We start from the raw sequence: 23,846 nt of genomic DNA on the forward strand, positions 1-23,846 counted from the left end.
GCTTGTCAGCTGACCCGGAAATCAGAGAGGACAGCCACCACGGAAGACGACTACATGTCATATGGTTCGCAGACCAGCGCCGACTCGGTGATGAAGAACACCGTGGCGCTCACCTGAGACGGCCGTGCGGGAGGAGAAAGGGGGAAACAGCAGGGGCGAAAGACACCCAGTGTCATGAGTGATAAAGTCTGGGGACCAGGCAGAGAGAAGAATCTCTCTTGGCTCAGCATGCATTTCTTCCAGCAAGATCCCAAAATCCTGTGTATCACTGTAACCAGGCTGCTCTAAAAATATCCAATAGGGAAAAAGCAAAGGTAAACTTATGCATACCTATGACTCTTAGCACTCCTGAAAATCACCACTTTGAGGGCTCGAGGATTTGATCTGAGAATCTGATCTTTGCGCGCGCGCACACACACACACACACACACACACACCAACGTGGCCCCCAGCCACCCACCCTGACCTAGCTTGTACAAGCAGTTAAAAGGTGAGCCTGTTCCTTTAATTATACCAATCGTGAGATGGGGAAGGCGCCAGTTGAGAAGGCATTTAAAGCAGATTGCCCCATTTAGGGAGATATGATTCTTGTAAATGAAGACTGGCACTTTTCCTAGACTAAAGGTTGCACCGAATAACCAAGGAACAGGAAGGCCATGCCCTGCCCGCTGGCTTCAACCTGGCTTCAAGGACAGGCGCCACCCGGAGCCAGGCAGGGACTGCGGGAGGGTGGGGAGGAGAGGGCGGGGGGGGGGGAGAGGGCGGGGGGAGGGGGGACCGCAGGGGGGATAGGGAGGAGGGGGATGGGGGACCGCAGGGGGGCGAGGGAGGGGACGGGGGATGGGGGACTGCAGGGGGCCGCAGGGGGCAGGGGGCCGCTCGAGGTCCAGCTGCTGTCTGCTCCAGCTTAGGACCCAGTCCTGGTTTCCGAGTTTATTCTCCTGAGACCCCCATCGGAAGCACGGGGAAAGCTGCTGACAGGGGCCTGACCCGAAGGCTGGGGAGAGGCCGAAGGCTGGGGAGAGGCCGTGCGGTTCACAAGTTTAAGGCGGTAGTGATTCTGCCAAAGTCTCCCGTGATAGAAGCACAAATGCTCGATGCTCCATGAACGCTGTCACCTGCGCTGGGACAAGGCCTCCTGCGGGTGGTGAGGAACAGACGCTCCAGCACACCAGCACTACTCCATTCTCTCGGGAGAAACTGGGAAGGTCACCTCGTCCAACCATCCATGCTCTGTGGGACCCGACTGTCCAGCAGTCCCAGCAAAAGGTGCTCGTCCTGCACCCCTCCGGGACCGAAGGAACCCGTCCCCCAGGACCGCCCGCCTGGAGAGACTCGGCATGAGCACATCCTCCCACAGCTGGATCAACTCCGCTTCCAGTGGCTTTTAAATCATCCGTTCAAGCTGAATCCACTGCTACCTGTATTCTTTAATCCAACTGCCCTTCAGATATTGCTTCTATTTCGTACAGTTCAATTCTTAATTAATTCCTTCCTGACAAATGTTTCCTTACAGCAAATGCGTATTCTTTGAACCATGCTCTCCCTTCCCCATCTCTCAGGCCCACACACTAGGGAAATCAACCTGACTCCATCACCAAGGAAGGAACAAATCAGTGGATGAATCAACCTCTCACTCCTCCTCCTTCCCTGAACCCAGACGTGCCTCATGAGGGTAATAATCATGTTAAAAGTCACATATTTTGAACAAAATGGTGGCAATATAAAAATCCAGTATTGTCAGCCTCTAAATCTCTGGACAGGGCCCACGCTGCCTACACACACACACACACACACACACACACACACACACACCCTCAGCTATTTCTATATTTCAAATAGCCTTCTTCATATACTGACTTTAAAGCTACATAATCATTTCTTAATATTATTTTTTGACATGTAATTATTTCCCTCTTCCTATAAAATATATGTATTTCAGATATGCTCTCTTTTTAAAAAATTTTATTAAGACTCTTTTTCTAGGCTTCTTTAGATATTGAGCCCATGAGTCTCCAAAGTCATCTTCAGTACAACAAATCCTACTTCTCACTGAGCCATATTTCTTCAGTTTTAGGTTCACAGCAAACTGAGCAGAGGTCCAGAGATCACCCATATACCCCTTGCCTTCACATATGCTTTCTCTATGCTCTCTTAAGTATTCTTACGGCTAGCTTGAGACCCTAATCTTACTTGATAGCACTTTTCTCTATTGTTAAATGTGATCTTTGTTCACACAACCACCTTACAAATATATATTCTCCAAAAAATGTATACACACATTTTGGATAATTATAAAGGCAGTGTTTATTAACATATAGTTCATTTTCAAAATTTAAAAGAATCTAGAGAAATGAATACTTTTGTTAGAGTGTGCATACATTTTGGGGGACACCTGTATAAGTTGATCGATCTCATTCAAACTCCATATTCCCAGGCCCAGAACACCTTTACCTAATTTCTCTTATATACGTTACCAAGTAGTCTCAGTAACAATAAAATTTAGGGTCTAAAATCCTCCTCCTAAAAAGAGAACGAGTCTCCTAGACATGTACCAGCCATTCCCAGGCATTCATTCTAAGGTAAGAAAAAGTCACGCAGATCGTCACAAACGCCGTATCATCTGGCGCTTTGGATCCACACATGACTTTCCTGGGGGGAAGGGAAGGTGCCCTCTAATTAGGTTTTGCCTAGGGTAAAATAAAAATTAATTTATAACATTAAAATTAGAATTAAATTGATTTATAAATCACGTTTTAACTTTAAGAAGTGGAGGTGACCTAGACCTATAATAGGCCAGTCGTTCACTAAGCATTTACTGAATACCAAGTTTCGCCAGGCACTGCGGTAGGCACCACAGACTTAGAATCAAAAGCCCATGCCTGCCCTCATAAAATCTGGCCAGAGTGGGCAGCAGAAGGAAATGGCATACATATGGAAGCCGGAGGATGGCAACCACACTGAGATACCACTTCAGCCCCCGGGGATGGCTAGGGTGAAAGACGCATGCTCCTGGGCGACCCTGGGAACAGGAAGTGAGAGAAGCCAGGTGCAAAGGATCCCATTCATGCGAAGTTCCAGAACAGGAGGAAACTAGTGGTTTCTCCTGACGGAGGGGAGGGTGGGACTGGGTGATGCCGACTAATGGGCCAGGGTTTCTTTGTGGGGTGATGAAATGCTGTAAAATTAGACAGTGGTGATGAGTGCAGAATTCTGTGACTCTCCATAAACCACTGAACAGTACACTTTAAATCATTTCTCAATAAAGCTGTTAAAAATACATACGGAAATCAACAGTCTTCTTTTATACAAACAACCAACAGAAGACAATGAAAGACTATTTATAGCATAAACTTAAGAGATAGATAAACTATATACAGAAAACTTTAAAGTATACTGAGAAAAGAACACATGAAAAGAAAACACGATCTTAGATAAGAAGACTCAGCCTTGTAAATGTTACTTTTCCGGGTAATTTATAAATACAATGTGATCTCAATGGAAATACCAACAGGTTTCTCTCTGAAATCAAGATATGTTGATTCTAAAGTTCATATGGAAAAACACACAAAGAGAATAGCCAGGAAAACTCTGAAAAGGAAGAGCAATGAGGGAGAACTAGTCCTTTCAGATATAAACCTCAATAATTAACAACAGACTGACCAGTGGAAAAATATATAGAGCCCGGAAATTTATTATAACCTCCTACGGGAAAACAGAAACTGTGTTTTCATAAATGGTGTTGGGACAATTGAGTACTGGAAATATATAAATTTGGCTGCAAACCCCAGAACATAGTCTGATATAAATACCAAATGAACCAAGATATAAATGGAAAAGATAAAATTACAAAAGTACCAGAAGGAACTTAAAAACCTTGAAATAGGAAATGTCTTTCTAACTCTGACTCAACATAAAGAAGCCATAACCAAAAACATAAAGTGAAATACAAAATTAAATAGACTTTTGAAGGGCAAAAGACACCACCACAAGTGAACCAAAACATACACGACCAACTGGGAAAAAACATTTGCAGCTGATGTTACAGACAATATATAAAGAGCTCTGAGAAATAAAGAAGAAAAAGACCAACAACATAGTAGGAAAATGTATAAAGTTCAAAACATAAAGCTCACCTAAAAATAAGTATAAAATGACATTTAAACAAATGAAAAGATGCTCAGGCTCACTTATAATAAATATAAATTAAAACTACATCAAAAGACCATATCTCACCCACCAACAAGAATCCAAAAGTTTGACAATAGATTTGAAGCAGTGCTCTTGGGAGATAGGCATGTGCATAGACTGCTTGCATGAGAAGCTATGGCACACATCCTAACACGTCGAATTTGTCAATATCTGTAAAAAATTACAGACACACTTACCCTTTGACCGTACAGTCCCACTTACAGGATTCCATCACAGGCATGTACCAGCATGAGTATGAAGTGACTTGTATATAGGGTTAGCCATTACAGATGATTTGTAAAGAGCGAAGAACTGGACACAATCCAAAATATGTTAATGATTTATAACCATGGCATGTCAACAAAATGGAGTACTTTATGGCCATAAAAAAGACTGAAGATAATCTCTATGAACTAATAGAGAGAGGGCTCTAAAACATATTGTTAAGAGAAGAAAAAAAGTTTAGATGTAAAACAATACATATAGTATACTACCTTTTGTATAATTAAAGGAGAATAAGAGTACACACACACTTAGAATCCGCAAAATGCAAGACACTAATAAAAATAATTATCTAGGAGGAACAAAGTAAAAAGGGCAAGACTTTATTACAGATATCTTTTTAAAAATGTTTTTATTGATTTTTAGAGAGAGAGGAAGGGAGAGGGATAGACAAAAACATCGACGAGAAAGGAACATCATCGATGGGTTGCCTCCTGCACACCCCCACTGGGGATTGAGCCCTGACCAGGAATTGAACTGGTGACTTCTTGGTTCCTGGGTCGATGCTCAACCACTGAGCCACACCAGCTGAGCAATTACAGCTATCTTTATATATAGTTTACATTTAATTGTTTTAACTTTTTAAAAGATATTTTATTTATTTTTTACAGAGAGGAAGGGAGAGGGATAGAGAGTTAGAAACATTGATGAGAAAGAAACATCAATCAGTTGCCTCCTGCACACCCCCTACTGGGGATGTGCCCGCAACCAAGGTACATGCCCCTGACCGGAGTGGAACCTGGGACCCTTCAGTCCACAGGCCGACGCTCTATCCACTGAGCCAAACCGGTTAGGGCTGTTTTAACTTTTGAACATAAAGAAATGTAGAGAGAATAACAACAAATTCCTATATACCTGTCATCTAGATCTTACATTGATAGTTTGGCCCTTTCAGTCATGTAAATGCAATACCTATCTCTAAAAAACTCAATTAAAAAATGTCTTAGCCCTGGCCGGTTTGGCTCAGTGGATGGAGTATTGGCCCACGCATTGAAGGGTTGAGGCTTGGGTTGCTGGCCAAGGGCACGTACCTAGGTTGCAGGTTCAATCCCTGGCCCTGGTTGGGGTGTGTGCGGGAGACAACAATCAATGTGTCTCTTTCACAACCATGTTTCTCTCTTTTCCCCCACCTTTCTCCTTCCCTTCCTCCCTTCCACTCTCTCTAAAGATCAATGGAGAAAATATCTTGGGTGAGGATTAACAGCAACAAAAATGTTTTACACTGAAAAGAAACTGAAAGATATGAGCCTAACCATATGTCAAAGTGGTGACATAGTCACTCTGAGGAAGAATGTATTTTTAGGGACTTTAGAACAAGGTTTTTAATTACATATCCCTAGCTGGGTGCATGCTAAGGACAAGATAAAAATAACAAAGATGTATTAAATTTTCTCCGCAGTTTCAATACTTATAGTAATATAAATATTGGTATTTTGAAACTTGATTTTTACATTTATAGGTTAAAGAGGAAATGAAGGTTTTCTGTAGTAGAGAAAGGAGCTACAATGATAAGAGGGAGCGAAGTGAAAGCACAGGGAAACAAAAACTACATCGAACATGTCCATCTGACTCTTAATTTGCAACAATATGCTGCAAATTTTCTTGCTTTTGTCCACTGAAACTCGCTGGGAACAAGTCACCTCTGCCGCAATCACCACCCCTCATTAGAGGCTGTGGTCTCTAATGCCATTGTCCAACACCACGGAAAACTCCAAGACAACCGGGGAATCGTGCCATTTAACAGGAAAGGTCGAGGAGCGAGCTGCAGGGGTCTCACCGCCTGAACTTGTAACAAAAAGATGAACGATTAGAACACACCAAATCAATTTTAACAAAATCTATGGCTGTATGATGAGAAAAAAGAAAAAGCTAATTTCTCACTATTTAAATGGCTATTACACAATTCCTTACTTTGAAAATTAATGATGAAAGGGAAAGCATTAGCAAAGATCCTGCCTTTCCAGTTAGAACTATTATTTCACGGTAATCAGACAGCCCCGAGAGATGAGGGAAAGCTCTCCTTTAGCCAAGAAACGGAAGAATTAGAAAAACATCTTTTCACAAAACTTGATGATCACAGGAGTTCAGGCAAGAACTAACATTTGGTGCTGACACCATTCAGGAAATGGTCGCCGTGCCAGTCACACCGCACAGATCCCTTTCTGGTATCGCCTGCCAGGGGGTCCATTGTAGCTTCACTAATAGTGAGTCACTGGGAGGTGAGTGAAGTGCAGTCACCTCTGGGATATTCTAGCCCCAAATGATGAGCTTACTAGTCAAGCCTTTAGCTACAGGCAGTGCAGTCGATGGGGGTGACGCTCAGCACCGCCCCACGCCAGCGGCCCCACTCAGCCGGAGGGTGCGCGCTTCCACAGGCAGCCGAGCGGCCCTTTTCTGCAGCGGAGACTGTGCCAGGTGGAGAGGCTAAAAGGAAGCTACAGCCAGATGCACTGCGTGGTCCTCGATGAGATACCAATTTCAGCAAACTGGCTTCCAAGAACATTTGGGGGCCAATTACAGAAATCTGAATATGGACAAGGAATGAGATGACCCTTAATGACATACAAGGTTGGAAGCATATCACTTTGGGGGGTGGGGGAAGAAAAAAGGAAAGGTGCATATATATATGCATAGAAAAGGTGTAACAGGGTAATTTTTATTTAAAATTTTTTTAAAATATATTTTTATTTATTTCAGAGAGGGAGAGGGAGAGGGGGATAGAAACATCAATGATGACAGAGAATCATTGATCGGCTGCCCCCTGCACACCCCCTCTTGGGGATCGAGCCCACAATCTGGGCATGTGCCCTTGGCCATAATGGAACCCAGGATCCTTCGTTCCACAGGCTGACGCTCTATCCACTGAGCCAAACCGGCTAAGGCTGCAACAGGGTAATTTTTAAGAGAAGAAAAGAGAGCCCCACACCAGGGATGGATTCTCTCTCATCATTGATGTTTCTCTCCCTCTCCCTCTCCGGAATAATATATAGCGGTGCCAAAATTCCTCTGCAGGCACACGTGCCCCAATTCCCTGTGTGAAAACCTTACCAGCCATGTTCAAAGAACCTGTAGGAGAAAAGGGGGGCTAACAGGCTTTATCAGGGTGGGGAACGCATGGCCCACGGGCTGTATAAGGCCTGTGAAATCATTTCGTCCGGCCCTGCCAAGGCATCGGGGTGCGTTAATTAAATGTCTGACCAAATACAGCAGGCTGATTTTTAAGTTGGTAATTTTGTATGGCCCTTGGCAGAGAAAGGTTCCTCACCTGTGCTTTAAGGCCACATTCAAATCCCAGGGAGAAAACAAGGAACTAGATAGAGCTGTTAGCAGAATCGCCCTTTGACAATAAAGACGCACATTCACACCCATTTATAAACTCACCAGGATGGCTTTTCCCTTTAGTCATCACTCTCAACTTTAGAAGATGTACTGTATGCTCTAAGTGGCGACTCTTTCAGGTTTCTCTATTGTAGCTTCACACATAAACCCATATAAGCAAAACTACATTGTACAAACATCCCACTTAACAAGTTTTGGGAAGTGTCTGCAGTTTTTCTGAACTCCACACGGGAACACAGACACGGTCCTATCTTTAGAGTTTGCAGTCTAGTGGGGGAGGCAGGGGAAAAGCAAATGAGCCCTAATAAATGGTATCTCAAAACTCTACATGTTATGAAGGGAAAGGAGGGTGTCCTGAGATCAGAAGAGGGGTGTCTAACTTCCTTTGGAGGAAGTGACATTTCGGTTATGAGTGAGTAGCAGCGAGCCAGGCTGGAGACAGCACAGGCCTGGAGGAGGCCAGGATGGGGCGCAGAGGGGAAGGCCGGCTACCAGGACATTGGAGAGCATGCAGGGGCTGTGTTGTAGCCACGCTGTTCAGGATTTGGGATTTTATTCAGCGTGAGGGGAAACAGTTGGGCACCTATAGTAGGAGTTATCAGATCTAATACACTTAATATCACCATGGAAAGAGGCTAAAGGCTCAAGAATGGACGTGGGTGATAGGTCAGGGCAGTCAGATGAGACCTTACGGTGGGTTAGGCTGGGCTATGGCAGGTCCAAACTACAGCCCGAGGGCCAACCCAGCCCAAAGCCTGTTTTTGTAAAGTTTTACTACACAGTCCTGCCAACTCATTCATGCATTATCTACTTTTATGCATGTATGCTTCCACAGCTGCAGAGCCACGTGATTGCTAGAGTCCATCTGGCCCACAAGGCCTACAATCCCTGCTATCTGTCCCTTTACGTAACGAGTTTGCTGACCACTGGACCAGCCGATGGCAGGTGAGAGGTGGACAGGCTCACCACATACAGTTGACATTCATTGTTCACGGATTCTGAAATTTGTTTGTAAGCTCAGAATCCATACGAAAGAAGGTGCCTTCAGCCCTTCGTGGACATGTGCAAACTGTGGCGAGACATGGGCTGCCTGATGCACATGCTCCCAGCTGAGGTCACACAGGCTCTGCTCTCCTGTGAGCTCTGCTATACCCGGCCGGGGCAAGTGTACTTTCCACAGCCTAGTTAGTACCATGTCCATCACACTGCTGTTCAGGATTGAAAAATGACCCCCCAGCAGAGTGCTAAAGGGCTGCCTCGTGTTTCTAAGCACAAATCAGCGGCGATGTGCCTCACGGAAAAATACGTGTCCTGGTCAACTTAACTCAGGCCTGAGCTGCGGTGGAACAGGCTTCTAGTTCAACGTTCATGAATCACCTGTGGATTAAATAAGGGGTCTTTAACCAGAAACACACATGAAATAAGGCTGTGTGTGGATCAGCTGATGAAACTATGACCGAAGGCTTGTAGGAAGCGAACCTAGGAGCAGTGGTTCCGTATTCGCTAATTCGGTGTTTGTAGCAGCTTTAGAGAGCATCACCACAGTGAAAAACAAGAATCGCTATATTTAGGAGGCAGAATCAATCAATTTGGGGGTGGATTACATGTGAAATGAAACGATTCAAGGATGACTCTTGAGTTTCTGACGTGCACTACGAGGGGAAGACGATGCCATGTACGGATGTAAAGGGTCATGGAGGAGGCGTGTATTTCAGAGAGTTGACCAAGGTTTTTTTCTTTGTGCGTGTTAAGTTGGAGATGCCTGTGAGCTACCCAAAGACAGATGTCAAGCAGGCTGTTGGCTTTAGGACCGGAGCTCAGAAGTCTAGGTACAATGTAACGCTGGGAGTCACTACCATAGAGACGGTGTCAAAAGCCCTTGGGAATCTCATGTCCTCGGGGAAGAGAGGGCCCAGGCCTGAGAGTGAAGAGGAGCTGGGCTCCTTGAGTGAACAAGTGGGTGAATTTAAATCTCTTTCTAGGTGGTTTGACTTAATATAGAAATACCTCGGGGAGGAATGTAATATGGTTATATATGGAGAGAACCCTATAAATGTTCACACTCCTTGTCCAGTAATTATGCTTTGGAGAACCTACCCTAAAATTCAGACACCCCTTAAGACTACATGGAATAACACTGAGAATAACTCATGAGTATAACAGCAAGAGCTTTAACATTTGGGGAACACTAACTGAAAAACTTTTGTTTTTCCTCTGGGGTTTCTTCTACCGAGTCTAAACTTAGACATTTCCACTCCTCTGAACGTTTAATAAAGATCCACCTCTATTTATTTCGAGCTTTTAAAACAATGGGTTATTTTATCTACTGAAATGCACACTGCTTCAGGGTAAGGGTTCTTACCTGCTTCGTTCATTGCTGTTCCCCCAGCAAACAGAACAGTCCCTGGAATATCTCATGTGCTCAACAGACTCTTGTTAAATTTAACATTTTATCATGTAGAATTTATGTTGGTATGATGATGCGAGGTGAAAATACCCATTGAGATTTTTCAAGTTGCTATCACATGGTCCCCTTCCCATTTGTCAAATCAGGTTTCCTCCCCCTGATGCTTCGAGGCACCTCCTCCATCACCACTAAGTGCCTGCAGACCACAGGCCCTTCAGTGAGGGCTCTGTCCATCTGGGCCAGACCGGAAGCTTTACAGTTGGTGGGAACACATGGTAGAGAGCTCGCCCCTTTCCTACTTTGCATCTTTCAGACCGGACTATTCTATGCCCAGCTCCTTATCTTTCAAGACCGGCAGGACTCCGTTTCTTGAATTCTGAAACATTTATTCAGATTTTGATTGAAACAAAGAACACATTTAGAGAAGAGCCAAAGAAGAGCATATTACACATTCCACTCCCTCATCTAGGAAGGGGTTGCGAAGACTTTCCACCTTGTAGCTAGAGCCTGTGGTCAGGGGTCTGAGCTCTGGATCCAGGCTGCCTGGGGCCAATCTCAGCTCTGCCACCTTTGAGCTGTGGCACTCCCCTGCGCCTCGGCAACACAGAACTGCAGCAGGTCCTCCTGGCGGCATCACTACAGGATTCGATGAATTAATATACGTGAAACTTGAGAACAGAACTGCCATCGCCAAGGCTAGGGAAGTATCAGCTCTTAGCATCTTTTCATGGCATTTTTTTCCTTAGAGGTCTCAGGAAGCTTATCCTCAGATATTGTATCTGTCTTGCTGCTCAAAGGGGGTTCGTGGCTTGGCTGCCCTTTACGGAACCCCTCCTACGTGCCAGCCACTGGCCTCAGTGCTTTGCACTCACTCTCATGTAATCCTGTATGGCAATGAGGAGAGAGACGGGACAGCAGGGCCTCAGGGAATGTGTGTTTGTGACATTACCACACCAGCCCCATCAGTGCCCACCGCAGCAGCCCCTGCTCTAAGGATCCCAATCATGTGTCTCCTTGTTGTATGCTGCACAGACCACTGTAACTTACCTGTGGGGAGCAAGGCAACCGGCCACTCAAGAGGAGAGCATGCTTTGGTATCAGGTGGGTTCAAGCCCAGGCTCTACCAGCTACTGTTTATGAGACTTTGGACATGTAATTTAATATCTCTAAGCCTCAATTTCCCCTCCTATAAACAGAGAAAATCACAGAGCTCTTTATGGTAGTTAATAATAACATGTCATTATTGTGAGTATGATATCTGCCCATTCTATTCTGGGACCCAGGGCCATGATGGATGAACTATAGACTGACTGGCTCTGGGAGAAGAAGAGAAAGTAGATCCGGCATTTACGACAGGCCCTGGAGAAGTTGGGGTCTCCACTCTCCTGGAGTCAGAGGCTAGAAGGCCGGAGGCTGGATCTGTACCATGTCCTATGGCTTCAAGAAGTCAAGGCCACAAAAGGCAGTTGAGCTGCAGCTAATGCCAGGAAAGCTTTAATAAAAACAACTCCTTCTGATTTTAAATACTGCCTGCTTTTTCACTCTAAGTGCATTCCTCTAAAACAGGGGCTCTCCATCAGAAATGCAAATTCTCAAGCTCCACCCCAGACCTAGGACAGGAAACTGAAGGCGGGGCCCAGGGGTCTGGTTGAACAAACCCTCCAGGTGACTGACAATCAGCCAAGTTGGAGAACCACTTCTCCACGGAGTTTCACTGTGAGAGGAACATAAATGGTATTGAGCTTTTCTGAGCAGGCAACAGGAAATGGGTCTGTTTCATCAACTCCGCTTTATGGGGCAACCGTAAGTATAAGGTCAAGGCTGAGGAGGGAAAAGGGGGCAGAGCAGTGCATCCAGTGAAGCAATCACCAGCCATGACTTGTATAAACAGGAAGCATTTCAAGTTGCCTCTGTTGCCCAAGTTCTCACAGCAAGAAGCCCCCTCCTCAGCACCACCCTTAGAAGAGGGCATCAGGGGCCCCAACCATGGACCCCATAGTTCCAAGGTGCCAGCCACACCTCTCCCCAAGGGACAGGAGTCCCCAGTCAGGAGGTGTGCCCACTCCTACCATGCTGGGTCCCTGGGAATCCAGCCCAAAAGGCCTCGTAACCACGCCCAGGCCTTCCCCAGGGCCGCTGGGTGCACACTGGCTTGAGCAGGCCTTCCCGAGGGCCACAGATTGCACACCCCAACCAGGGGCAGAGAGAGCTGGTGTGTCGCAGACTGGGAGCCTTGTTTCGCACTGCAGTCCCAGGACTCACCAATGTCAGGGCCAGCCCGTCTCTTAGTGTGTATCTGTGTGTTCAAACACTTACTTAGTTTACTATTCTGGACAGAGCACACCAACAGGATCTAATTTAGGGTCAGAACGTCATGCCTGGAACAGGACAGATCTCCACTGCTGGTCATGTCAATGGGAAGAATGACTCTCACAGGTACCTTGGGAAGCCGCTCGGTGACTGAAAGGGCTCTGTGGTTCGGTGGCTCATGTCACGATGGTATTGGTTCCTCTTCCGTGATTTTTTTCCTTGTTAATAAGTGGTCCATGGTGACAAGCTGTGACTTTCTCAGGGAAACATAAAGAACAACTTCCTAACAGAAGACCCTTTAAGCACTGGTGCTGAGCATGTGTGGCCTTGCTTTCCTTGGACAAGGGGGACATCCTCCCTCTGGCTGGGCTCAGTGAGGCACTGTGGGCTGCAAGGGACCCAGCACCCTGTTACGGGCCTGGGGGGAAAGCCTACCAGCTCTGTAGAAGAAATACCACATATAGCTAACATCAGCAAGCTTCCCTGACCCTGTATCACCACCATAAGGGGTGGGGAGGGGAGTGAAAGGAACAAATATTTATTGAGCCCCTGGGTCAGGCATGCTGAGAAGTGCTCTGTGCATTTTCTCCTGTGCCCTCCAACTGCTCAGTTCCATCGCTACGATGCTCACGCCTTCCAGCGCACCTTACGGCCTCCCAGCATGGCTCACCCTCTTGGCTGCCTTATTCCTTCTATTAATGCCAGGCCAGGAAAAATTACCCTGTTCAAGTATGATTTTGATGATATTGGTCCCCTTCTCCCTCTACACCATAAAAGGTCTCTTGAATTAGAATCCCTTTAAACCTTTCAACAGCTGATCCCAAACACTCAGTGTTCTCATCTGCTGGTCTATTTTGTGCTTACCACTCCAGCCAAGCAAAAATTACTCTGCAAATGAATTCCATCATGCCCTCTGCTTATTCACCGTGTTAAACCAGAACAAGAGCTGTGTCTCTTTGTATAGGAACACCTCATTTATCCGACCTCATTGGAAATCAGCTGCACCACAAAAACTGATCTACATAAATTAATTCCCTTTCTTTCAGAAATGTAACCCTTTAAAGTGGCCTTAACTCCTTTTTGGAACAAGTCATGGAATAATCAAATGAAAGAGATTTTTTTTTTATTTTAGCCATTTTCTAATGGACACATTTCTCTAATACATTAGAGAACCTCCCAGTCTCCGTTAACAGAATCTAATGAATATCGATTAATCTCTTCCTGATGGTGCAGGTCATGCTTAATGAATAACAGTAACCACAGTGTGCTGGAGCTGGAGATGTAAGTGGTTCAGGGGGTAAAGCCGTGTGCATGTGCATGTGCGCTGTCTCCATCTCTCCTCACCTGTTACAGTGCCTCTGAAATGGACTTTCCCACGGAAGCTCCTGCTGTCAGTCTAGGTTCTGTGAGTAGGTGCCATTACAGAGGACTCTCCAGGAGGGTGTAATTTACTGCCTTTCTGCATAATTTCAAGAATTTACATGCTGGCTTTTGTCAGTCTATAAATTCCTCATTAGAGAAAAAAATAAAAAAGAACACATTTCCACAACAGCAACAAGCCAGAGTTTTCCAAATTTCCTTACCATGTGACTTTCAACAGGATTCCAGGAACACATACCATTGAAATGTGCCCCTTTAATGCTATGAAATGAGAAGTTCTATATAGAACTGGCATGATGGATCCCTCTGCTTATGCTAAGCCCTTGGAAAAATCATTTTACATTGTAACAATTCTATTGGTTGAACCAAGGAGGTAATATTGACTGATATGGAGGAAAATGGTAAAAATACAGGAACAAGCCTTATTTCATCAGGATGCAATCTGTAACTGCGTGAACCCAAAGTGCTTTTCCCACCCAATGCGATGGCAAGTTCCACAATCCTTCACTGAGGATGGAGAGCATAACCTGGGGTGGGGAAGGGAGCGGGGGTGGGGGTCGGGGGAGTCCTTGTCCACTCATATATTAGACTGCATTCTTATTGTGAGAACAAAGGTTTTAAAACGTCTGCAGCATTAGCACATGCAAGAGTGAATCAATCTTACTAGTAATTCTGCTCAAACGCGGTGGCATTTAATTAACCAGAACCTACTAGAGCAAAAGAAGTTAGGCAAGAATTGCTAAAACACTGCAAATCTGTTCAGCGCTGTGTGTAGAAATAAGTGGCTGTAAAACCACAAAATTATTTTGCAGTTTTAAAGGCTTGCTCCTTTTTTTAAAAAAAAAAAAAATTGGATTTTGCAGTTTCAAAGGCTTTCTCCTTTTTTTTTTTTTTTTTTTAAGTTGGCAACTATTTTATACTAGCTTACTTTCTAATGCAAAGTCATCCGTTAGAGGATCCCAAGTTGAATGGCTTTGTCTGTCACGTCTTTTGCCTTTTCCATTGGCTTTAGACCAGAGAGAGGGAGGAACTCCCACTGCCAGTCTGACTTGTAACCACTCTCGTGATACCTAGCTCACTTGCGGCAGAGAACCTGGTAAAACAGGTATGGCTTTAGCTGACTCCAAATCTGTAAAGAATTTGACTGACTGTCTTAAGTCTGGATGAATGGATGTTACGCTGAATCATTAAGATTCTTCTGTGTGCTCTTCTCCTCCTCTTTCAAGAGTAGTTCACGTTCTTAAACTTATGTCCTCTGTATTCTGTTTGTCAGATCTGCAGGAGGAAACTAAGAGCTGGAAGTAGATGGGTGAAATTCAAAGTAACGAAGCTTAGATTCAAAGAGCAAGAAGACGGCATTATCTGGGGTGAGGGATGCTTAGACATGAGTACAGGAAAAATACTCAGGACCGAGGTGAAAGCAAGGTAACCAGAGGTCACCAACCCAGGGCTGGTGGGATTATCAGTTATTACTTAGGTACTATATTAAAGGAAGTCAATTGAACAAATATTTATGAAGCGCCTACTGGGTTTAAGGAACTGCCCTGCTGCTGTAGGGGATACAAAGATGAATCAGATTTGGCTCTTGCCCTCCAGGGGCTCGCACTGATGCAAGAACCCTGAAGTCATTTTTCTTGCACACAGTGTACTAATGAGACCAGTATTAAAGACCTGTATTCAGTTCTGATCACCACCATTTGTATTTAATGTGGAGAAACCAGAGCTTTCAGGAGGGAGAGAACACAACACAGGCCCTGCGAGGACAGAGCTAGAGACCCAGTTATTATCTTCAAGCGTAGGAAAGGTTTTAGAGAAAGGACCCGAGTAAAAGAAAACAGGTTTGGAGGACAGCAGGCGAGATTTCAGGCTGGGAATTTCTTGACAATCTGGTTAATAGAATCCTGGAATTGGTCAGAGGGAGTTACTAGTGTGGCCTTTTCCTGGAAATTTTTTTTTCTGATAACCTGATAATTTCAGTCAAGAACATTCACCTTCCTGAATATTCATATTTCTCCCAAGGTCCTCTCCTGCTCTGGCTCCAGCTCCCAAGAGGCAGGCCTGGGCTTTCTTCTCCTTAACCCCTGGCCTGAGTGATCTGCTGAGTGACCACCAATCCATACCTCCACCAACAAGTGTCGCAAACTACCTGGAACGCAGGACCTCAGCCAGGCAGCAAAGCCAGGAATTAATCTTCCGGCAGCCACGTATGATGCAAGGGTCGGTTCCCAACAGCCTGGGATGCTAAATACCAAAAACTAAGAGTTTCCAAGCAGCATGTGTGCATTTGAAATATATTTGCATTTATAAGGATATAAAACGGTAAGTAATGAAACAGGAGGACGCAATCTACAAATCAGAGGTGGTCATTTCTAAGGGAATCTGTCGTAGGTATTTTGTACATTCGGTGATAAATTCTGATTCCAAATAAAGAAAACATTTCAAGAGAAAAGAGGGAAATGGCATCTTCCCTTTCTACCAGGGGCGGGGAACCTTTTTCTGCCGAGGGTCCTTTGGATATTTATAACATCACTTGCAGGCCATACAAAACCACCAACTTAAAAATTAGCCTGCTGTATTTAGTCAAACATTTCATTAACTCACCCCTCCTGCCTTGGCAGGGCCAGCCTTATCTGGCCCATGCGCTGGACATTCCTCACTCCTGCTTTACACCTTAAGAAACATTAACAGATGAAAATGATGAACCGGCACACACACCCACACACGAGGAAAACAAGCACCTGGAGTCAGACCGTGGGCTGGTGAGCCCATGTTGAGTCCTGACTTTGACTTCTCATACCCGCTGAACTCCTCGAGGGCAGGGACCCCACATAAATGTCTGTTGAAGGAATGCATTCAAGCAGTGCCCTACCTGTAAAGTAAGATGGCAGTGCCCACCTCTTGGGTCTGCTAGGAAGACAAGTTAATGCGGGTAGAGAGTATGTATAGCACAAACTAAGTGGGGTCTGAGTCACAATTATCACTGTGAACTTCAGGCATGTCGTTTCTTTTAGAGAAAAAATAAAGACCCTCCTATTCACTCCAGGTTCTCAATTTCCTTTTTCTTTTTCCCCCAATAGGGTACTGACATTACGAACCTGACATTACGAGTTTGGGCCTTTCAGGTTCACACTTTGTGGTGATTATTACAGTCAGCTCGCATTATTCTGAATCCTGTCTTTGACAGCAACCTGAAGTGCTTGAATTGTCAACATAAGACTACCAGAAAGCATTGGCAAAATATCTGTTCAGAGAACAATAAAAAATACCTGTTCCGAGAACAAAAAAAGGTTCACATATCATATCCTCTTGATCATCCCTACTTTGTTCCACCTAAACCTCGAAGGTGGTTCCCCAAGACTGGTTTCTATGAGAGGAACAAGGAAGGGAGAAATGAAAGAACATACAGAATAAAATATGAAGACTACGAGCAGCTGAAGCTTGCTTAAAGCCCCAAGTTTCTTTTGTAGGAAAATGATGTGGCGTGCACGGTGAGCCTGCAGGCGCTGGCTCGTGGGTGGGTGGATGGGTGGGTGGGGGCCTCCCCTGGGAGGAGGCCCTTGGTAAGCCAGCCCTCCTGCCCTGGCCTGCTGCCTGGGTCAGGAATGGATCTTGATGAAGGGCAAAGGTCATACCTTTCAGACTTTGGGATGCTTTCCCAGAGGCACAGCTGCAGCCTCGAAACTGTTCTGCAGGCTCGCCTCCTCGTTTTTAAAGTGGCACAGAATGTGCCTCTACAGATGAGAAACTCTCCACCTGAAACCAGCGGCAGCTCAGTGGGAATCCCGGATCTGGGAAGGTCACAGAGGGGGTCAAAAATGGCTCTTTCTTCGATGGCCAGAGGGGGCTTATTGTTGCTGGTGCCCAAACTGGAAAAGGAATGGCAGGAGATTAATAATTGAAATGTTGCTATTATTGGTTTTCTAAACTGTGGGTTATTCTTTCCCTGGAGTCATCATGCCTGTAAGCAGCTCAAAAGATAGAGGGATTTAACACACACTGAGAAAATGCCCACCACAGCCAGGCACTTTCCATCCACTCGTGAGAAGTGAGAAGTTTGGCAACACCTCCCGAGCCATACGCTAGCTCCCTCTGATTCAGATACTGTACCCACTGCCCGGAACTAAGGTGACATTAACGAGCCTTGATTCACTGCTCAAATGTGGGGAGAATGAAAACAATATTTATAACTTACTCATTTAAAACACATAACACACAAACACAAGAAAAGATATTTCGGAACATGTGTCATCAAATTATTTTAATGGAAGATGATTCAGAACCCATTTCTTGGTAGGCATCTTGGTAGGTGTGTTCAGGCCCATCCGATGGGAGATTTCAACACTTTGGGGAGGTCTGACTGTGTAAGCCAGTGGTTCTCAACCTTGGCTGCACATTAGAATCACCTGGGAATCTTCTTTTTTTAAAAATATATGTTATTGATTTTTTTACAGAGAGGAAGGGAGAGGGATAGAGAGTTAGAAACATCGATGAGAGAGAAACATCGATCAACTGCCTTCTGCACACCCCCCACTGGGGATGTGCCCGCAACCAAGGTACATGCCCTTGACTGGAATTGAACCTGGGACCCTTGAGTCCGCAGGCCAATGCTCTATCCCCTGAGCCAAACCGGTTAGGGCCCTGGGAATCTTTTTAAAATCCTGATTTCTGGGCCTCGTCCTCCGGAAATTCTGTTTCTTTGTTACTAATGTTGTGGCCTCACCCCACAACAAACAGAATTTCCGGAGGATGAGGCCCAGAAATCAGGATTTTAAAAAGATTCCCAGGTGATTCTATTGTGCAGCCAAGGTTGAGAACCACTGGTGTAAGCAGTCAACGTGGCTCCTCTCAGGTACAGCAGAGCATAACTAACTTGGAACTTAGGGTCTTCTCCTTCAGAGCCTGTGGCAACACAGATCTTTTCGGTCGGCCTTTGCACTACATGTTGAAAAAAGCCTTGCTAAGCAAGTCGATGGAGTAACCAACAATTGTGAGGCAAATGTTTAACCTTCTAAAGAAAACAAACCTTTTTAAAGAAGTTGAACCTAATCAGTACCGAGCCACTGAAAACTAATGTGCTATTTATAAACCTATCCTTAGAAGCAAATTGTGGAAGACTGATTACACTCCGCCACCCAGTAACTCGCATTAGCAAACATGCCCTGTTTGGAAGACAGCCTCTCTCTCTAAACATCGGGCAGTTCAGAATGCTCCCCTCGTGCATCCAGGTTTTCAGCCCATATCCCAGCTTGGGGCGACTGCACCCCATTTAAACAAATGCACTCTCCTGAATGACAGCTGAAACGCCCTCACCTGTCTCCCGAGAAGAACCCCAGGCCCGATTTTTTAGTAGCGTAAAAACTATTAGAAATCACTCTTCCTGGGGAATTCCACGGGAAAATCCCTGCTCCTTCAGGACACACACAGGGAGTCCTCGTGTTCTGACCGGGACCTGGTCAAAATCAGGCTCACTGAAGCCAGCAGGTATCGCCAAGGAGGGAAAAGGAGGTCACTGGAGTCTCAGAAGCACTCAGCACAGCGAGTGGAGGTTCCAGCGATACCATCCTTGACTCTGGAGGTCACTGGTCTGTTTCAGAGCGTGACCAACAGACTCTTTCAATAAGACCCTGGACGTGTGCAGGGGGATGCTGAACTGGTTGAGGAGGGGAGAAGAGGAAGACTAGGGAAAGGATGATAGAGACACTGAAGAATCAAAGCGTGCAAAGCCTAGGAATAATTCAGAGGGCATACAAACAAGACGGAGGGAAGCCAGGTTGAAAGCGGTGACCAGGGAGATCACCTGGGACAGGGAGGGAAGGCTTGCAAACAAAACCTGCACTCCTGAGACCTCTGAGGTCCCTAGTGAGTCTTCAACCATAACACCTTGCACGCCCACAGTCCTGCATCTGGGGTGAAGCGCTAGAAGAACACTGTAGAAAGAACAGGAGTGCCCAGGCTCAGCCCCAGGGGTCGGGCCTACACGCCACATGGATTTAGAATGAAAGGAACAGGAGGAGAACAGGGCCGTTCCCAAGATGGCTTTCCACAAAGTTGACAAAATACATCCCAACCCACACACCCAGCCCCTGTGAAAGGGAAAGCAGCCGGTTTACTGTAGTTCTGAATTCAATGCCAAGTTCCTTCTCTAATGCTCACCCGGTGTGTCCAGCAGAGGGAGTCTCAAGGAGGTACTTCATAAAGAGAAAATTGTTTCATTTTAACACTCCATAGACAGTGGGAGCATTGACGGTAGCCCCCTCCCAGAGACACGGACGAACAATGAATGCCCAACATGGGTTCTCCTAGCAGGCCACAGAGCCACCGGCTCCTTCTATGCTGCGTGGTGGAGTGATCAGAAATTTCGTTTTGTTTTGTCGAATGGTTAAATGGACCTTGTGTTCTTCAGAATCAAAGAGGAAAGCCCCTGGAATAACATCTCTCTGTTGCCTTCTAAACAGCCCCTTTGTTTCCAAGAGAGTCTGAAAAAAAATATTTACAGTCCATAGGTTATTTACAGCCTCGCTATCCAGGGCCTGACTGGTAACTTTATTCCACCCAGAAACCTAATTCATTTGGAGCCTTGGAACTAATAACAGATTTTCTTTGCAGATAAGTGGGGTTTTTTTTTTTTTTAATCTGCCTCTTACAACAAAGATAAAACTATTAATGCGTTCCCTGTTCCACTCGCCACCACTGTTCTCTGGATTTATGGAAGGATTAAAATCGCCTCTCCTCACCCCTCCTCTCTGCTTCACACAAACCTCTTCCCCTCTCATTTGCTATTTCATCCACAGAATCTCTGAACAAAACAGAACGAAAGCCAGATGGACTGCCGCTAAAAGTATGTAAAGGCTGCTATTCCAATGATTTCATGAGAAAAACATTTTCACGATGAAAAGATTGAAAAATCAGGCCCTCTTGGTTCTAGAATCCCTCCCACTACAGGCACACAAAAACACACCGAAGTGTAAAAAACTTAGTTGATTCTGGTTTGATTTCTGGCTGGAAACTGACAGAACTGACGGAAGAAAAAACGAGAGGGAGGGAGGGCAGGGAAGCGAAGCGCTTTCGCCCTGCGTTTTCTTTCTTCCTGTAGACAGTCGAACCCGACAGAATGACCCAGCGCCAGGTGAAGGTGCGCCACGCAGAACACCCGGACCCGTCCAGAAAGACGTCTTGGCCGCCTCCCCAACTTGAAAACCTAAACTACATTTTCTCTTTACACACGTCGATGCGGGGGGATTTCAGGCTGTTTCATTGTTCTGCCCGGGTCCGACCCGGACTTTCCCTCCCCGACCCCCTTCTCCTCACCTAGCCCCGCGCATTCCGACCCCACAGGCCCCCAAACCCGAGGCTCGCGGAGGATAAAGGAGCGCGGGTGGGAGTGGAGACAAATGGAAAAGGGAGCTGCGAGGACGGAGTGGAAAGGAGATCGTCCTAAAGGTAGTCTTCGGGGGGTGGGGGACGAAAGCTACACCCATCACCTTTATTTATTACGAATAAATAAAAAGCACAATCACGGGATCCGTCTTTTCCAGGCGCCCCCTCCCCATTTCTTTTCTTCGGGCAGTAGCCCACCCTCGCACCCCCGCCCCCTCCACCCTGGAAATAAGATCCTGTTAAATTCCGGATCCCGGCCGTTTTCTGGGCAGGGGAGGGGATGGAGGGGAAGGGATGGAGGGGAAGGGATGGAGGGGAGGGGTCCGAGCCGGTGAAGCCCGGGGGTGGGGCGCGGGGGCCGGGCGCCGGGGCTGCGGACCGGGGGCTGCCCGGCGAGGGGCCGCGGGCAGAACAAAGCTGCGGGGGCCGCGGGCGAGCCGGTCGGCGGGCGGGCGCCCCTTACCTTCGTACACGGGGGCCATCGGGGCCGGGGTGTCCGCGATTCATGGCAACGGAGAAGGGATCGCGGCGCGCGAGCTCGGCCCCCCCAGCCTCAGTCGGAATCTGCCATCTTGAGCCTGTGTCTCCGCTCTCGGCGCAGCCGGGGCCGCTGGCGCCCGCATCACCGCCTCACTTGGCCGGCGCCGGGGGAGAGAGCCGGGCGCCGCCGCCGCCGCGGCCCGGGCCCTGCGCGGGGCTCCGGGGCGGCCGGGGGGCGCAGCGGCGGAGGCCGAGGGGCCGAGCGGCCGCGGCCCCCGAGCGGGTCCGCGGTGGGGCGGGAGCCGGGGCGGGCAGCGCGCGGCCAGTCCCCGGCCGGAGCTCAGCTCAGCATGGCTGTGTGTGGGGGCTTCGGCAAAAGTTGCACGGGAGGCGGAGGGGCGGGAGCAGCCGGGAGGAGGGGCGGGGGGCGGGGGCCGGGGGGCGGGGAGCGGCGGGGCGCGAGCGAGCCGGGGAGCGGAGTCCGCGCGCAATCGAGCGCCGATGGCACGGATGCGAGGCGGGGAAGGCCGAGCCGAGGGCAGAGCGGCGGGCCGGGCGGGGGGCGGGGCCGGACGGGGGCGGGGCGGGGCCGGGCCGCCGCGATTAAAGGGAGCGAAGGAGGCTCGGGAGGGCGAGGGGTGCCCACAGGTCCATTTTGACTGGCGGAGGGGAGCCGGCGGGCCAGGGGAGCAACCAGAACTTTGCGCGTGTGCGCGCGCGCCCTGGGGCGGGAGGGGGCGCAAACTAGAAGGGGGTGTCTTCCTCCGTCGCACCTGGTTGGCGCTCCCCGGCAGAGGTGTGGAGGGAATGAGTGAAGGGGTGGGCGCCAGCCGTCCTCGGAGGGAGGATGAGTGAGTGGAGCAGCTTGACTTCCATAGGAGAAAACGAAAAGAAAAAAAATAATAAAAAGAAATCCATAGCAGGTCAAAGATGCAGAAGCCATTCATTCCGTGGATGCGCACGGAATGCAGCACGCGGCGGTGGCTGCGGGAACCTGGTTTCCGCGCCGTCTCACGCCCACAGGGGCCTTAGAGGCTCTTCCATCACCTGGACGGTCCCCGCCGACTCGTTCCCAGGCCTCTGCCCTTCTCCGCGGAACCTTCCCAGGCCTCTGCTTTCGCCCATCAAGCCTTCCACGAAACCTCCAAACTCCCCCGCCCTGAGCCTCTCCAGGTTCACGTCTGCAGGCCCTCCTGGATTTGGTGACAGGACGCGCTGCCATGGCCTTCAAATTAAGAAGAGGCGTCTCCTGTTAGGCAGAGCTTTGGAAACTGTGGGTCGTGACAACAATCCATCATTAAAGAAATTAAGTAGATGGCAATAAGCTTAAAAAAAAAAAAAAGAAATGTATCAGAATAAAAAAAATTAGGATCCATTGCCCTTAGTAAGGGTAACTGGTTGCATAAATCTCTTGTTTCAGTTATATATATTCTGGACAACAGTACTGTACTATGATGTAAATTGTATTTCCTAATACTGAAAGTCATGGATGAAAAAAGTTTAAAATCTGTGTTTGGGGGTGTATAATAATGATTTCTAATACGGCACTATTTTCCTACAACCAAACCCGTTATATTTTCACTACCACTTGTCATTCCCAACCTCCATACCCTGTGACCACCCTCCCCAAATGCCTCAAAAAAAAAAAAAAAAAGAAGAAAGAAAGACAAGCCCTTTCATGCATCTTCTTAGTTTTGTTAGTGGCACATCATTCCCAATTCATATCAAGATGACCTTAGACCAGCCGTGGGCAGCCCACGGGCCGGATCCGGCCCGTTTGAAATGAATAAAACTCCCGTTTGAAATGAATAAAACTAAAAAAAAAAAAAAAAAGACCGTACCCTTTTATGTAATGATGTTTACTTTGAATTTATATTAGTTCACACAAACACTCCATCCATGCTTTTGTTCCGGCCCTCCGGTCCAGTTTAAGAACCCATTGTGGCCCTCAAGTCAAAAAGTTTGCCCACCCCTGCCTTAGACGCTGCCATCTTCCTTGTCCCCATATTCAATGCTACTCTTCCTACTGCTTCTCTTAGCCTGCCATTCACATTTGCAGGTTCCTAGAAACCATTGCTAG

General features: G+C 47.1%; 1 protein-coding gene across 2 annotated transcripts in view; it reads right to left on the reverse strand.

Moving 5' to 3' along the window:
* Positions 1-22,166, reverse strand: part of HIPK2 (homeodomain interacting protein kinase 2) — a 182,468-nt gene extending 160,302 nt beyond the window's left edge. Inside the window, exon 1 of one of the 2 annotated variants that reach the window (XM_059711953.1) lies at positions 21,750-22,166. In XM_059711953.1, the coding sequence (XP_059567936.1) occupies positions 21,750-21,768 (19 nt within the window). In that variant the 5' untranslated portion in view covers positions 21,769-22,166. Of the gene's footprint in view, positions 1-4,388; positions 4,488-21,749 lie in introns of those variants that run through there. The other variant, XM_059711954.1, reaches the window with a different exon arrangement.
* Positions 22,167-23,846: the final 1,680 nt, after the last annotated feature.

The sequence above is a fragment of the Myotis daubentonii genome, chromosome 10 (assembly GCF_963259705.1).
Source record: "Myotis daubentonii chromosome 10, mMyoDau2.1, whole genome shotgun sequence".
Classification (NCBI taxonomy): Eukaryota; Metazoa; Chordata; class Mammalia; order Chiroptera; family Vespertilionidae; genus Myotis; species Myotis daubentonii.